This window comes from Eleutherodactylus coqui, chromosome 8 (genome assembly GCF_035609145.1).
Source record: "Eleutherodactylus coqui strain aEleCoq1 chromosome 8, aEleCoq1.hap1, whole genome shotgun sequence".
NCBI lineage: Eukaryota > Metazoa > Chordata > Amphibia > Anura > Eleutherodactylidae > Eleutherodactylus > Eleutherodactylus coqui.
In genome coordinates, this window is record NC_089844.1 from 78,567,433 (window position 1) to 78,584,931 (window position 17,499).

Sequence of the window (17,499 nt, forward strand, 5' to 3'; positions counted from 1 at the left end):
TCAGAAGATGGTGACAAAAAACTGTATAAGGGCGGCTTCAGACGTCCGTATATCGGCTGCGTTTTCAAGCCGAGCCGATATACAGTGTCCTTGTCTGCAGGGGGGAAGATGGAAGAGCCAGGAGCAGGAAATGAGCTCCCGCCCCCTCTCCGCCCCTTGCCACTATTTGCAATAGGAAGGGGCTAGACGAGGGCGGAGCTAAGTCCCAAAGCTTAGCTCCACCCCGCCCCTCGTATTGCAAATAGTGACAAGGGGCGGGAGCTCAGTTCCTGCTCCTGGCTCTTCTATCCCCCCCCCTGCAGAAAAGGACACCGTATATCGGCTCAGCGTGAAAACCCAGCCGATATACGGTCATCTGAATAAGCCCTAAATTGGTATCATCATAATTGTAATGACCCATAGAATAAAGTTATCATGTCATGATGAGAGATGAGTTGCCTTCAATGGGTTAAAACATTTTTGGAGGGTCAACATTTTAGTACGCCGGCCATACAGTAGCATGAGGAAGTCCAATGTATCTAAAATGCTTTTAATATGCTACACCACATGCATCTTGATAGTTTTTGAACAATTTGTGCTGTTTTCCCAAACTTTCATCTATCTTAAAACACTACTGATGAGTCTTCACCCCGAGATCTGATTGTAACAGATTTTTAAAGATATTACTTAAAGGTTAGACTTTATTCATTTTGATTTACTAACCTTTCTCCAAGCCAAGTTCATCTTTTCTCTGTGGCTTATAAGGATATAGGACGCGGCATTTACCATAATTATGTTCTTCTCCTTAAAGGAAAGAGAAAAATATATAAGGACCACTAGAGCAGAGACAACGTACAATACCGAAATCAGTAAGACATCTACACCCACATCAAGTGTTTCCAACCTTAGGAGAAAAAGGAAGAATTGTGTTCCTCTTATAGAAATCCCCTAGTATGTTGGTAAATACTAATATGCAATATCAAGTAATTCAGATTGTAAGAAAACGTTGAATTGCAAGATGGTAAATTTTCCCTCTTAAATACATTCATACTGAAAGCATTGAGTGGCAAATGGATGGTTACCGTCAGAATTCAGCTTCCTAACCAATTGTTTTTTCTTTTACCTTCTGAATGTATGGCTAATCCTCATGGCAGTTCCAAGAGGTTCCTGGTCTTCACCCTTTAGCCCCTTTTTTAGAGGGATCAGGTCTTTGCTCCAGGGAACTGCCTAGGCGTTACCTTAGGAGTAGCCTCAGTTCAGTTAAAGTTGAGGCGGGTGGATCAAAAGCTACCAGAGCATGGTACTAAAACATCGGGCTAGGACAGAGTCAAGGCCAAGTTTAGAGCAGGCAGAGTTAGTGCAATATGGTAGAAAGGTAGTAGATCAGGGCAAGTGGCGTTCAGGCAAGACATAGTCAGTAAACAGGTCGAGGTTACGACGGACAGAGAATGGAAAAGCTGAATGGAGAAGCAACGAAGATGCAGAAACAACTTAACTGGGAACCTATTGGAACAACACTAGGAACCTATTGCTCTGGCACCTTCCAGTAGAGGGAGCTGCCTTATATAATCCAAGAAGGACTGGGATACGCTAGGGATAGAAAAGCCAGAGTTTTGCTGATATTTAGGAGGAGAACCAAGCAAGGACACATGCCCTAAAGATAGAGGCACCAGTTTGGCAAATAAAGTGGCATCTACCCAACAGAAGATGCAGGGCAGGTGACTACCAATGACCATGATTGCAGGTGAAGGATGTGAGAGTTGGTGCTGCCAGTGGCCATAACAGTATGAATCATGTTAAATTCTGGGCAATTTGTTAAGAACAGACAAAAAACAATAACTTTTGCCCATTCATCATCTGAAAAGAGCTTGACTCTATAAATTTCTTTGATTTTAAATTCTTTCAAAATCCCATAGGAAATGAACACCAATGAAACACTTATGATCTCTGAACATAAATAAACAAATAAAATTCCAGCAATACTGATCACATAAAAAATGTATGAAAAGATAAAAATGTAATTTTACCATGTTCTTGAGCACCACCATGAGGCTCCGCACTCATTGATCCACGCAAGCTCTTAGAAAATCTTTTGAACAAACCTCTTGGGGGTTTGCTTGGGTAATTTATGTAATCAGACTCCACATAGTCATTAGACAGTAGATGACTGGACTCATAGCTTCTGGTAGACATCCTGCTACTCGGAGAGCGTACTAGTTTAGTGGTATTTATGGAACGGGATACCTGCACTGAGCAGAGTTGGCAGCCCTGTGGATGAGGAATACACGACACATGGAAGTTTGAAATGGGTTCCAAAATTATTTTACATGTCTCACTTTCGGCGTGTACATAGGCTCCTGTTTTGTCATTGTAATTATGGGAGTATATTCCGAATAAGGTGCTGAAAATGTATGTTTTTGTCAAGTCCATCAAAGACTTGGCAAAGACCACGTATACTGTGGTCGAAACGTTGTCACTAATCTGGGCACAATAAGGATGAATTAAAGCAACGGATGTGAGTGGACACCATTATTAAGAGGAAACCCCTGGATGCTGCTTCATGTATGTATGGACTTCCGAATAATGTGCAGTAGCACGGTTGTACTGAAGACAATGAAGAGGCCAGAAGTGTTTTTTTATACAGTACTGGGTAAAAGTTTTAGGCAAGTGTGAAAAAAATGCTGCAAATTAAGAATTAAAAAAAAAAATAGAAGGGGTCTTCTAAATCAGGGGTCCCCAATCACCGGTCCACGTACCAAGACTGGGCCATTGGGGTTTTTTTCCCGGTCCACGGCGCCGCCGTCGGCCGTTCACCACATTAGTAGTGAATACTGGCAGGGGCCACGGCTCCCCTGCCGATACTCACTAAGAGGCACTACTAGTGGCACTGATCCTGGCACACACTGTGACACCAGTGCGCATCCCTCCCCTGATGTGTCCTACTCGGTTCCGTGAGAGCAGAGGGAAGAGGCGTCCGGGAGCACACTGACATCATAGTGTGCACGGGGATCAGTGCCGCTAGCAATGCCGAGCAGAGGAGTAAGCAGCGCTTGCACGAGAAGGAAGGGGTAAGTATATTGGTCTCAGGGGAGGTGCTATTACTACTGGGGCTGATATAGGGGATACTACTAGTAATAGTGTCCCCTATATTGGCCCCAGTAGTAATAGCATTACTACTGAAGCCACTTAAACCCTGCCCCCATATGACCAAAGCCCCGCCTCTGCCCCACCCCCACCCCATGGAAAAATTCCAGGTGCAAAAAAGGTTGAGGAACCACTGTTCTAAATGACTCCAAATGTATTCTGCTGTCAGACAACAACCCCAAAAATACAACCAATGTCATTTACACAGATACATTTACACATTGTTTTTGAAGGAACTCGGCAGGGAGGTTATTCCAAAAATCTTAGAGAACTAAGCGCAGATCTTCTACATGAAGAGACAGAAGGATTTGAACAAGCCTACATCCACAGAAGATCTGTGCTTCGTTCTCCGATATGTTTGGAACAACCTCCCTGCCAAAAACTGTGTGCAAGTGTACCTAGAAGAATTGATGCTCTTTTGAATACTAATTTCATTTTGATTTCTCTTTTGTTCAGTCACTTTGCATTTTATTAACAGACAAAAAACTATTAACCATTTTATTTTTGGAAGCATTTTTACTTTGCAGCATTTTCTACATCTGCCTAAAACCTTTGCACATAACTGTACTTGTGTATCAGTTGGATGACCATTTGGCCAGAATGCTGACCGCCATAACTTTAAAATAGCTAATTGTTGGATCTTCCTGTCTCTAACTACAGGAAGAACAGCTCTGGAGGACAAACATCTGCTCTTAGTGAAAGACGATGAATATGAACGAGTACTTAAAAATTTAGAGTTGCTTCATGTCAGGACAGTTAATGCCACATTTCGTTTTTGTGGAGCCTACAGATGAAGTAAAGTTCAACTTGGCACTTAAGGCGCTAAATCAACTGTGGCACAAAACATTTTTGCATTTTCAAATAGCTTTTAGCATTTTTCTAATAGTTTAGACCAAAGATTATTTGTGTCACTTTGTAATAGGTTTAAACTCTTGCAAGTAATATATTTGGCTTTGCTTCGAATGGGTTTTCCGAGATTGAAAAAAAAAATGGCAAAAAATTTTAAAATAAAGTTGAAGAACTACCATAAAATATCAGAAGAACTGCTGGCCTCAGCGGTGATGTTGGATGTCTGATCAGTGATGTGGGCGTACTCCATGTCACCATTGCAGGAGAATCAACAAAGACTGATAGGGACCTCAGGCTGACTAATAGTATAAAGTTAGACATCAATGTCTAAAGATATGCCAGATATATCATCCAGCATGAGCCGCTGGGGTAAGCTGGTACATTTTAAGATGGTCTAATCTCAAGTTTACACTAACTATAGGGGTACGTTCACAACTTGCAGAATTTGTGCACATTTTCTGCAGCCGAAAGTCTACATCAAAAATCCACTTTGAAAGCTGCATCAAAATTAGCACCATTGGTGAGGTTTTTGATGCTGATCCGCAGGAGAGTTCACTCCTTCAATTGAAAGTGTGAAATCAGCTGCGGATCCACGCCAAAAAACATTTCAAAAATAGTGTGGATTTTGATGCGAATCTTAACCAAAATTCACCACATGTGAACGTACCCTTAGATAGGTTTAACCCTTTCCAATCCAATTTGTAACCTGGTTTTCCTAGGGAGCTTACTCTTTTTCTGACATTATACAACAGCGCTATCTGCTGGCTAAAGCCTGTACTGCATCAAGTGACACGTTGGATAGGCTCCAACAGTAGAGAGGCTGGCAATATACAGTAAGAGAACCATGATGGATGTCTTCCAGTATCAGAGCTGTACAGCCTTAAATCATAATGTCTTCAGAGCTCAGACAGTGGATTGGAAAGGGTTAAAGGGTTTCCATGCAAAAACTACTAAGCGTCGGATCTCCAGCAAGTAGCTATTGATTACTTATCCTGTGATAGCTCATCCCCCCTTTAATAAATCTGCCCCATTGTTTCTTGTTACCATCATGTCTGTATGTACAGCACCTGATGCAGTTTCTAGGGCTATATATATAGCCATTATGCACAGACAGGCTCCTACATAAGAAATGGCGATAATTAAAATAAATCAGCCATATAAAAGAAAGTATCTTACTTTTTCTTTCCACTTTGTCATCCGCTCACTGCAGGGATGAGTTGGAAGATTTCTCTTCTCAAGTTCTGCCAGTGCCAAAGAGAGTTTGAAGTAATTTGCTTCAAATAGGTTAATTTTCAAGTTTGTCTATAAAATTGGAAAGTATTTATTTTTACATACAACACAACAGGGAAATTCAATTTTGTGCGGCCCTGACTTTTTGTAAATATATCTTATTAAAAGATATATATTTTTCAAAAACAAAGACCAGCAAAATAGCGAAAACCCTGAAGACGGAGCATTGATAGTTTATAGGTCAGTCATTCCAGAGAAGCATGGAGCACCCAGGGGAAGAAATATAAAAATAGCAGAAGGCAAGAGAGCTGAAGTGTGTGCTATATAAATTGATATCATTTTTCATACTTTGCGCATAGTTTGAATAATATCTACCTCGTCCAGGACAACAGCTGTTTCCTCCTCATTTCTCACATCAGAAAATGCTGGGTTTTCTCTGTAAGCTCTCAGCATTTTTTCCACCCCTGTAAAAATAAAATTATTTTATGCTATCGTGATTTATTAATGACCGCAACATCCTTATTACATAGAATTAAAGGCTATGTATACTTTTGCACTTTTTTTAAATCAATATTTTGATGGAAATTAAGACTTTTTGCACTTGGTTTTCATTAAAAACTTCTGATTGTTTGATTTCCATGCTTTTATTGTTTTTCAAGGCACTGCAGACTGGGGGGACTGAAATCGTAGCAAACTCTAGTCATAGTAAACTGATGGGTTGTTTCTCTGCCCCTCCTCTACCCTGCTACCCTATTGTGAATGTACATTCACAGCCTTTCCACTGAGCTATTACAGAGGCCTGTATGCTAGAGATGATAGAGGAGAGGGGAGCAGGGAAAACTACTATTACAGAGGGCTGTAATTCACTCCAGGTGAATTTTCTGTCCTTATCAGCAGTAAGATGATTCCCCAGCAGCTACTCAGAGAGAGGATTATATATATATATATATATATATATATAGCTGTGTAGTATTGAGTGTGCATGCTTATGCCACACAACCTATGAAATCCGAGAGAAGAGAGGGAGCTGATCTTGTGCTCATTCATAAGAGATATTAGCTGATTACTTCTAGTTATACCCCCCAACCAGAAACGTGAATGTAGGAGAGACTGCAAACTAAGTATGATGCTTTCTAAATGCATGAGAAGGAAAACTCAATGCAAGACAGATAAATGCATCATATTTTCTGCAGGGACTTAGTAAGATATGTGTGTATTGATTTTTCATGAACAAAAGTTTCCATAGCCTTTAAATTTATTGCACAAACTGGTTGAGCCGTCATCAGGCCCATCGTACCTTCTCTGTCTTTCTTTGCTTTCTCAATGTCATTCTGGAGTCTTGTAAGCTTCTCATTAATTGAATTGATTCTTCGGTTTTGATCCATAATAGCCGAGTTGTCTTCTTCCTAAAGCATATAACAAAGCAGGTGTGCTGATATCTATTACACACTACTATATTAGACATGGAAAATATTTTTTTAGTACTTTTATCACTTACATAATAATCCAGTAGTAGAAATTCTGACTTGTTGTCTTCAGTAAAGATGGTTGTTTCTTCCATAAACGTTTGAATGTCCTTCTCGACATCAATGCTTTTAATTGCCTGATCAATTTGGCTCTGATACTATAAAATCAAAAGTATACAATGAGTTACTGTCCACTATGGGGTCTATAATATGTGTTCTATAGTAAACTAAGACAGCTCCTCATTTTACCTGGAAGTCACAGACAAGCTGCTATTGACGGATCTTTTACCATGTGTTTCTGTTTAGGACTTTTAGTACACACTTTATTATCACATGTACCCATATACTCAGTATTGTATTCTACACTTACTGAATTTAATGCCATGCATTTAGAGATGAGCGAACATGCTCATCCGAGCTTGATGCTCGTTCAAGTATTAGCATACTTGATGGTGCTCGTTACTCGAGCGAGTACCACGCCATGTTCGAGCCCTCCCCGTTTTGACCCCTCCCCGCATTACCACTTTCTGCTGTGACGTGCGAGAGAGAGAGAGAGAGAGAGAGAGAGAGAGAGAGAAAGCTCAGCACCTGGGGGGTCCATTGCAAAAATGCTCGGGTCTCCCATTGACTTCAATAATCAGCATAAGCAGTTTACGGGAAATTTATGCAAATAATCCAAGTCATAGCTTCCAATGATACCGGACTATCCACACGTGGTACCTAAGACAACTCGCTCATCCCATCTTGCCTCCTCCTGACTGATACCATGTGACGGGCAAAGCCAAGAACAACAGATGACCGGATACAGGAAGAATCTCAAGAAGCTTATCCAATAATCAATCAATACGTTTTATCTATGCAATCTTTGGAATGCCCAAAAAGGGTAAATATGTTAAGCTCTATAAAAGAGGCTACGTGCCCACTAATAAAGCAGAAATGAGTAAGTTTTCATATGCTGAACTTGTGTCAGTGTGATTGCTTCAGGCTGTGCGCACAGCCTCATAACATTAATTTGGAAGGGTGCAAACATTCCGATTGATCATTCCGTGGACCCCCAAAGGTTATCCACGACACAATGGGGTTCGTTACTCGAATAGAGCTCTAGAATATTACAAAAAGCTTGACTCGAATAACGAGCACCCGAGCATTTTGGTGCTTGCTCATCTCGACATGCATTGAGTTTATGTTTGCAATGTTTATGGTGGCTACTAGATAGTATTGTAGCTCTATAGATTTAAAGACACCCTCTGGTCCAGGAAAAACCAAGATAGTCGCACTGTTATTCTCACTACCTGATGAATATTGTGCACTGGCAGTGCATTGATAATCTAAGGCACTACATGCTGGTCTGATTAGTCAGAGATGCTCAAATGAGAAGCTATGACCAATGAAAGCACTGTGTAATGCCTTAGATTGCCAATGTACTACCAATGCACGGTGTGCATTAGGTAGTCAAAAAATCAATGCGGCCATCTTGGTCCTTCTAGTATCGGAGGATCACCTTAAATAGAGTTTCTAAGTAGGATGTAAGTCTGTGTTTGACTGAGACGCAGGGTTTCCACCTGACTCGTAACCACTTGCCCAGCCAGTAATTAGATCTAGATACCTGTGGCAGTAATTATTTTTTTACCGGCAATTTTAATTGTCTGTAAAAAAAAATTAGCTGCTTTAAGGCCCCTCCAGCTAGGCAAGACTCTGCATGCAAATGCTTTAACTCACTAAAGCTCAGTTCTGGATGCCATGTTGCTCTATTCAGAGAAGACCCTAACTCCTCCACCCAGCACCTGCATTCCTGCATACTCTGTACTATTAGTGCAAGTGCTGGAGCGTGATATCAGGATCTTCTCTGAATAGAGCAGCACAATGTCTGGCTAGGAGTTTCTGTTACTTAAAGCAGTGGTTTCTAGGGTTGCTACCCGGCCAAGGGTTCAGGGATGCAGGGGCACTATTGCTAGTTAGTGCCACTGAGGGGGTCAATATTACTATTGGTGTTACTAAGGGGGCACTACTACTATTAATGCCACAAAGGAGAGGCAGTATTATTAGTTGGGACCACTACGCTCCATAGCACTATTAATTAACTTCAGCCACAGAGAGGACACTATAACTTTGTGGGGCCACGGAGGGGGCATAATTACTATTGAATAATTACTGAAAGGTTCATTGGGGGTGGCAGCAGAATGGGGAGAGTGTGAAGAGATGAGTTATGGCTGCAGGAAATCTTCATGGCAGTCTGGGCCCAGATAAGAAAAACTAAAGTAGATGACTCTAAGTAATGAAGACGTCACCTGTGAATAATAGAGGTACCCGCACTGCAATTACTATCACTGTGTAGAACTGGTATCTGACTATCATATCATGACTGCATTATTTAGATGTACAGTAAACCAAAGTTGAGCCCCTATATCTAAGCCATGTTATAAAGGTTGTGTTATAGAATATATATATATATATATATATATATATATATATATATATATATATATATATATATATATATATATCTGTATCTATATACACATGTTCTATGGCTAGAAAAGGTCATGAACAGCGCCTAACCACCCATGCATTTTAATGAAAGCATCAATGGATAGTGCCCAATATGCCCACCAGCTATCAACACAACACAATAGAAACATTTGGCAGTGGGCATCTTAGAAAAAAAGGTTTTAGAGCACAGCGCCATAATAGAAAAATGGTAGCAGATAGTTGCCAGTTTATTTATACATTTCCAGGTAGAATAATTGAGGTAAAATCAATGCCACATTATTCCACGTCCCTAAACAACCACCCTAAGTTATACCCATTTTTACCTTATCCAGTAACATAGTAACATAGTAACATAGTATGTAAGGCCAAATGAAGACATTGTCCATCTAGTCCAGCCTGTCTATCCTACTGTGTTGATCCAGAGGAAGGCAAAAAACCCCAAGGCCAGAAGCCAATTAGCCCTTTTGGGGGAAAAATTCCTTCCCGACTCCCTAATGGCAATGAGACTGTTCCCTGGATCAACCCCTAATAGTTCCTACCTGCCTATATACTAGGATTGACACTTAACCTAATATTTATATCCTGTAATATCCTTCTCCAGAAAGACATCAAGTCCCCTTTTAAACTCCTCTATGGATTTAGCCATCACCACTTCCTCCGGTAGAGAGTTCCACAGTCTAACTGCTCTTACAGTAAAGAACCCCTTTCTATGTTGGTGATGAAACCTACTTTCCTCTAATCGTAGCGGATGTCCTCTTGTTACCGTCGTGGTCCTGGGTGTAAACAGATCGCGGGAGAGATCCATGTGTTGTCCCCTCATGTACATATACATGGTTATTTGGTCGCCTCTTAACCTTCTTTTTTCTAGAGTAAATAGTCCCAATATTGATAACCTCTGGGGTATTCCAGTCCCGTCAGTCCATGTATTAGTTTAGTTGCCCTTCTTTGAACCCCCTCAAGCACTGTGACATCTTTCCTGAGCACCGGTGTCCAGAATTGTACGCAGTATTCCATGTGAGGTCTGACAAGTGCCTTATATAATGGAAGGATAATGTTCTCGTCCTTCGCCCCTATACCTCTTTTGATGCACCCCAAGACTTTATTTGCCTTTGCAGCAGCTGACTGGCACTGGTTACTCCAGTTTAGTCTATTATCCACTAATACCCCCAGATCCTTTTCCATATCACTTTTCCCTAGTGGTACCCCATTAAGTGAATATTTGTGACATCCGTTCCTCCTGCCCATGTGCATAGTCTTACATTTTTCAACATTGAACTTCATTTGCCATTTTTCTGCCCAAGCCCCCATCTTATCCAGGTCCGTTTGTAGCCGTACATTGTCCTCCGTTGCATTAATTATATTGTATAATTTTGTGTCATCTGCAAATATTGATATTTTGCTGTGCAGCCCCTCTATCAGGTCATTGATAAATATGTTGAACAGAGTGGGGCCTAATACTGAACCCTGTGGCACCCCGCTAGCGACTGTGGTCCAATCAGAGTACAAACCCTTTATTACCACCCTCTGCTTTCTATCGTTGAGCCAATTTTTTACCCACTTACACACGTTTTCGCCCAGTCCGAGCTGCCTCATTTTGTATATTAGCCTATTATGTAGCACGGTGTCAAAGGCTTTAGAGAAGTCCAGATATACAAGATCAATAGATTCTCCCTGGTCCAGCTTAGAGCTTACTTCATCGTAGAAACTGATCAGATTTGTCTGACATGAGCGACCCTTCATGAATCCATGCTGGTGAGGAGTTATTCCCTTAATCTCCTTGAGGTACTCATCGATGGCGTCTCTCAGAATCCCCTCGAAAATTTTTCCCGTTACTGAAGTGAGACTTACTGGCCTGTAGTTACCAGGCTCACTTTTGCTCCCTTTTTTGTAAATTGGAACCACGTTGGCAATGCGCCAGTCCAATGGTACTACTCCGGTCTTGATAGTGTCTAGAAATATTAGGTATAGCGGCCTAGCTATCTCGTCACTTAGTTCCTTTAGTATCCTTGGGTGTAATCCATCTGGACCCGGTGATTTATCAATTTTAGTTTTCTTTAGACGCTTCCGCACCTCCTCCTGCGTTAGGTATGAGATATTTTGTGAGGGGTTCGTTTTATTCCCCTGCATCTCGTGTGGCATTTCCTTCTCTTTGGTGAACACACTTGAGAAGAAACTGTTTAGTAGATTTGCTTTCCCTTCGTCATCATCAATGATTTCTCCTGCATTGTTTTTTAAAGGGCCAGCGCTCTCCCTGCAAATCCTTTTGCTGTTTATGTAGTTGAAAAATAGCTTCGGGTTGTTTCTGCTCTCTTTTGCGATCCGTCTTTCTGCTTCCTCCTTGGCAGTTTTGATCGTATCTTTGCATATTTAGTTTTTTTCCCTGTATGATTTTAGCGCTTCTTCGCTGCCTTGTTGCTTTAGTAGTTTGAACGCTTTCTTCTTTTCGTTTATTGCCACTCGTACCGTCTTGTCGAGCCACATTGGTTTCCTTTTAGCTGAGTTTCTTTTATTTTTAAAGGGAATAAACTGCTCACATGAGGCGATTAGGATCCTTTTGAACTTTTCCCATTTTTCCTCCGTACTGATATTTTTGAGGATGTTGTCCCAATTAATGTTACCGATAGTAGTTCTAAGCTCATCAAATTTTGCTTTACTAAAGTTTAGTTTCTTTGCCACTCCCTGATAAGGCTTCCTATTGATTGACAGCTGGAAGTTGATTATATTGTGGTCGCTGTTCCCCAAGTGCCCCTCAACCTGCACCCCCTTTATACGTTCCGGTTTGTTAGTTAGTACTAGGTCCAGAATGGCCCTCCCTCTTGTTGGTTCCTGCACAAGTTGGTTCAGGTAATTGTCTTTAATTGCTCTCAAGAACTTATCACCCCTGTGAGATTTGCAGGTTTCGTTCTCCCATGTTATATCTGGGTAATTAAAGTCCCCCATGATAATTACTTCGTTTCGTTTTGACACCTCTTCTATCTGCCTTAGTAGTAAGTCTTCAGTTACTTCTGTTGCTTTTGGTGGTCGATAGAAGACCCCTATCAGGATTTTGTTATTTTTTCCTCCCTGTATTTCTACCCACAGAGATTCCACCTGTTCGTCTCCTACCCCTATATCCTCCCGTAGCCTCGGCTTCAAGTTCGATTTGACGTACAGACATACCCCTCCCCCTTTTGTGGTTCCTTCGGTCTCTTCTGAAGAGATTGTACCCCTGCAAATTCACCGCCCAATCGCACTTATCATCAAGCCATGTTTCAGTAATTCCGACTATATCATAGCTTTCATCAGTCATTCTCGCTTCAAGCTCACCCACTTTACCGATCAGACTTCGTGCATTCGTGGTCATACAATTTATATCATTTTTTTTGTTTTTTAAATTTGTTTTGTTGCTATTCGTACTTATGGCTGAACTATCAGTTCTAACTGTACTAACCCCACCCCCTGCTCGTCCCCCATTCCCTTTGCTTGGACCCGGATCGCTAATTACACTGGCTACCCCACTATTTCTCATTTTACCCTCCCCCCCAGTCCCTAGTTTAAACACTCCTCCAGCCTTCTAGCCATCTTTTCCCCCAGCACAGCTGCACCCTCCCCATTAAGATGCAGCCCGTCCCTACGGTAGAGCCTGTAGCCGACCGCAAAGTCAGCCCAGTTCTCCAGGAACCCAAATCCCTCCTTCTTACACCAACTCCGGAGCCACTTGTTTACCTCCCTAAGATCCTGCTGCCTTTCTAGTGTGGCTTTAGGTACAGGTAGTATTTCCGAGAAAACTACCCTGGAGGTCCTTGCCCTGAGCTTGGACCCTAAGTCCCTGAAATCATTTTTGAGGGCCCTCCATTGACCTCTAACTTGTTCATTGGTGCCAACGTGCACCATGACTGCTGGATCCTCACCAGCCCCTCCCAGTAATCTGTCAATCCGATCCGCGATGTGTCGAACTCGAGCGCCAGGAATACAACACACCGTTCGACGATCCCGGTCTTTATGGCAGATTGCCCTCTCTGTCCCCCTAATAATTGAGTCCCCCACCACTAGAACCTGTCTAGCCTGCCCTGCGCTCCCCGTCCCCGTCTCACTGGAGCAGTCATCCCCCTGGCGTTCAGAGGGCGTGTCGTGCTGCAGCGGTGCTGGCTCTGTAATGGCATCCCCCTCATCTGCCAATCTTGCAAATTTGTTGGGTTGTGCCAGTTCAGGACTAGCCTCCCTGGTTCTCTTCCCTCTATCCCTCCTTCTTTCTGTCACCCAGCTTCTTGCCTGCTCCCCCTGCTCTTCCGTACTACCATCCGCCCCCGCCTCTACCCCAGCGAGTGCCTGCTCAGTGAGCACCAAACTCCTTTCCATGATGTCAATGGCTCTCAGTGTTGCCAGTTGCCCATTTAGATCCAGAATTTGGGCTTCTAAATGTGCGACGTGCATGCATCTTGCGCAACAGTATGCACCCTCGATCGGCTGATCAAGGACCGCATACATTGCACAAGTAGCACACTGGATGGCATTGCCAGGCATGGAGCTCATCCTAATGGGGATCTACAATTTACTTGTGGAAGTAGTGAAGATAGACTTGTTCACACTCCGCTCACACGCTGCCGCAACCGCTGACCCGCTGCCGCAACCGCTGACCCGCTGTCGCAACCACTGTCCCGCTGTCGCAACCGCTGACCCGCTATCGCAACCGCTGACCCGCTGCTGCAACCCCTCTCCCGCTGCTGCAACCCCTCTCCCGCTGCTACCTCTGTGCAACCACTCACACGCTGCCGCTCTCGCGCAACCTCTTACCCGCTGACACTTATGCGCAACCAGTCAAAAAAAAAATTTATTTTTTTTTTGTGAAAAAGGTGGCAACCCCAGTTAGAACCCATTGTGTACCTGGAGAGTCGGTGCAGCTCAGACAACAGACTTAGGTCAGAAAAGAGATAATCAGTGAGCACTTCACCTGGGAAGAGCAGCGGAGTATTAGGAGTCTAGAGAGAAAGAGTGTCAAACTAATGGGCAGGCAGCCTCCCAGTCCCATTACAGCACCCCAAGTCTAGTGGAGCCTATGGAATCCCCACATTGTTACCAGGTCAGTTCATACTCTATTCCATGCTTAAAGGCCAGAACCAGTGCAATTTACTCTGTTGATGTAGGAGCCAACTGAGCCACCAGGCTTGAGTACTCAAAGAGTGAACATAAAGTAACAGCGCTAATGTATGAAGGTTAACACACAGAGCTCCTGTGGCCTGAGTGCCTAGTTAAATCCCCGTACACACTGTGTATAATTCCAGTTACTAGACTGTTCATGTTGTCCAAGCATTGTGAACTTTTAATTTCCAAGCACAACCTATTGCTTATTGTCTGTTGCCAGGTCTGTTAACCAAGTGGTAGCATCTAACCTCCATGAGGACCTGTGCTGCAGGTTCACCACAAAGCAATCTCTGGACCTAAGGTGCACCAGAGTCGTCGAAGTAGGATTCTGTGCTGGTAGAGGGTAGCCCCTTTTTGACCCACAGAGGCATTATATAACGATAGATCTGTGGGTCTAGGCATACACAGCCTCTTGCATGACTTCCTGTAGTGGTTGATGTCCCCGGGCTTGAGTCGAACTTCACTGCACACCAGAATTGTACCTACGCTCCATTTTAGTTGCAAATAAAGAGAGGCTGTAACTCTGCAAGGTCCATCACACATTACATTGCAGTGGCATTTGTGGGGGCTGTATATAAGGAATGAATACAAATTTTAGGCTTCACCGACGGTATGCTGTAACCAGAGGCGTAACTTGAAACTCCCGGGCCCCGATGCAGAACTTGTAACAGGGCCCCCAACTATAATGCTTTACTCATAGTACTGGGTTCCCTATATGGAGAAGAGAGGCCTTATGGGCCCCCTAAGGCTCCTGGGCCCAGGTGCAACCTCATCCTCTGCATCCTCTATAGTTACGCCCCTGGCTGTAACTACTTTGTTTTTTCTGGCATGCAGTGTCTAAAAGAGACCTGCTTTTCCTTCAACAATATGTTATCTGCTAAAAGCTTATTGACCTTATGAGTCTGCAACAAGGTCATAAAAGAGTACACATAATATACTACTTATACTTCAAAAACAGAAGATAAAAGCATAACATGGTAAGAGTTCAACACTGAGTATTAAGCCTCTTAGCTTTAGCACAGCTGAGTGCTGCTATATTGTACTTTCTCATGTGCCATATGACAGAAGTATTTGGTGCTAGAACCTGTGCTTTTAACGTCTCTCATACCTATCATTGACTGGAAGTAGTGGTACCATAATGTCTACTTGCGTTACTGCGACCACTGTATGTGTCAAAGACCTGCACAGCAAACCCACATCTCGCAAGATCCTGTAGCACCTAATCACCAACTCAGACCATGGTGCCTTACCACTAACAAAAATAGTCCACAGAAGGATAGAATATAAATGCTAAATAAAAGACTTATTTATTTTTTACCAACACCTACCATTAGATTGGTTTCTGTACCAGAAGTTTGGTAACAGGTGCTGTACCCCAGATTTGGGTACTACAGCACTTCCATGGTATGTCATGGTTGAAATCATATTTATTAAATGTTAAAGTTTATATTTTACATTCACTGCTGTGTAAGATATCACTGACAGGTTCCCCATCTCCTTAGGGTTAGGGGGAGTGGCTGGTTAGGTAGCAAGAAGAAAGAGGGCCTGTGATTCGGTAATATTTTCCTTGGATGGGTTCGGCTAGAGTGATAGCATAAGAAGAGAGGAGGGGAGCTTAAGAGAGTTTAGGAAAAGTTGCAGTATAGGAGATTCGAGGCAAAAGAGAAGAGAAGAAGAGGAGTGAAGAACTAAGAACATAAGAGACAGTACGTTGGGGAGGCGACAAAGTGTGAGTACTAACATCATCTCTATGTCAGAGAAGGAAAGAGAGCAAGAAGTTGTAGGACTACAGCAGTGAAGGAATCGGCACCATTGCAAGGGAGAAGAGTCAGGGCCAAGGACTAAGCTAAATGGGTCAGAAAGCAATGACAAGGAAACAAAGAGTAACCCGTGCAGATAATATTAGATGGCAGAACAAAAGTAGAAGTCAAGTCAATGTTTTTAGTCATCTTGAAAATAAACAAAGTAAATTCATGTTTATTATCTCAAAGTCACATAAAAGAATTTGTATGCTATGCCCTTATGGAAAAACTTTCCCTCCAATAAAATGTTCATCTGGTTGCACCTTTAAACCCGACTCCTGGAGTTCCTCCCCACCAACCCAATATCTGCACTGAGGTACCACACTACACTTTCCAGAGGAAAGGACTACTAACCCATTTTTGGCTTATTTTTCCCATTTTTATATTTATTATAATTTTTGTTCCGGAACAGGTCTCTACTCGTATTGGGACTGGCGTCACAACAAAACACCATCTTGCCCTACCCTCATGGGCACCTTAGAAAGAATTGCCAAATTGTAACATTTATTAATCACTGTGCAACGCAGGCGCCAGGCCGCGTCTGAAAGGCTGAGGAGCAGCAGCAACACCGTGACTACCATCATTTTAGCTGCCTTTGCCAATTGCAAACTCCACAGGTCTGGCCCACTGAAAAGGGCACCCCTGTTACAACTTTATGATCAGTGAAAGGCCAGCCTCTGTGATCTCCATTGATCCTGAGAATGAATGCGCCATAGTGCCAGTGTAGCATTTTGTCCTGTTTGCAGCTTTTTCTTGCATAGCGGTGCCCTGGCCACCCTCTGTGCAGAGAACTGTAGCGTACCCTCATTCAGGTCCCTGTATAGCCAAGAGGCCAAAACCACCGCTGTTCAGGAAATAGGGATGAAAGTGCTACACTAGTGATGTATCCACTTTATGTTCAGGATTTGTGGGGTGCCAGAACTTAGACCCCCACTGATTATAACTTACAACATTCGAATACCTTTTTAATAAACACAAAAAAGTAAAAATATAAAAACATCTTTAGAAGTGTAATGTCCTTGTCTGGGAGGCATGGTATACTTACAGCATTGAGTGTCTGTCCATAACTTGATACATGCTGGTTGTATAGAGTTAAAATATGAGAAAGGATTTGTATTCTTTCTTTTTCAAGGTCTTGAATGTTCTAAAATTCCAAAGCAAACAGAAGTAAATAACATATCTCCCAACGAATCATAGCAGCAAATACAATGTAACAAAGTAAATACAGCAGCTGATAAATGACAATCAAGGTCTTCTTTAGTCAATCAGCATTGTAGCTTTATGTTCTCATCAGGCCTTCATCAGATTATTTTCCTCCATTATCCAATTTATACAATGCAAAGTGGTAACAGCAGATCATTGTTATGCAGGTAAATAAGAGGATCTCAGGTCATGTGACCACCATAAAATCAGGTCGT

At 42.6% G+C, this 17,499-nt stretch overlaps 1 protein-coding gene across 1 annotated transcript in view; it reads right to left on the reverse strand.

Moving 5' to 3' along the window:
• Positions 1-17,499, reverse strand: part of NOSTRIN (nitric oxide synthase trafficking) — a 52,308-nt gene that overhangs the window by 1,402 nt on the left and 33,407 nt on the right. Inside the window, exons 9-15 of the mRNA XM_066577409.1 lie at positions 17,127-17,225; positions 6,701-6,826; positions 6,500-6,608; positions 5,578-5,666; positions 5,149-5,274; positions 2,007-2,247; positions 703-777 (exon numbers count right to left, since the gene is read on the reverse strand). Coding sequence (XP_066433506.1) covers positions 703-777; positions 2,007-2,247; positions 5,149-5,274; positions 5,578-5,666; positions 6,500-6,608; positions 6,701-6,826; positions 17,127-17,225 — 865 coding nt within the window. The remainder of the gene's footprint in view (positions 1-702; positions 778-2,006; positions 2,248-5,148; positions 5,275-5,577; positions 5,667-6,499; positions 6,609-6,700; positions 6,827-17,126; positions 17,226-17,499) is intronic.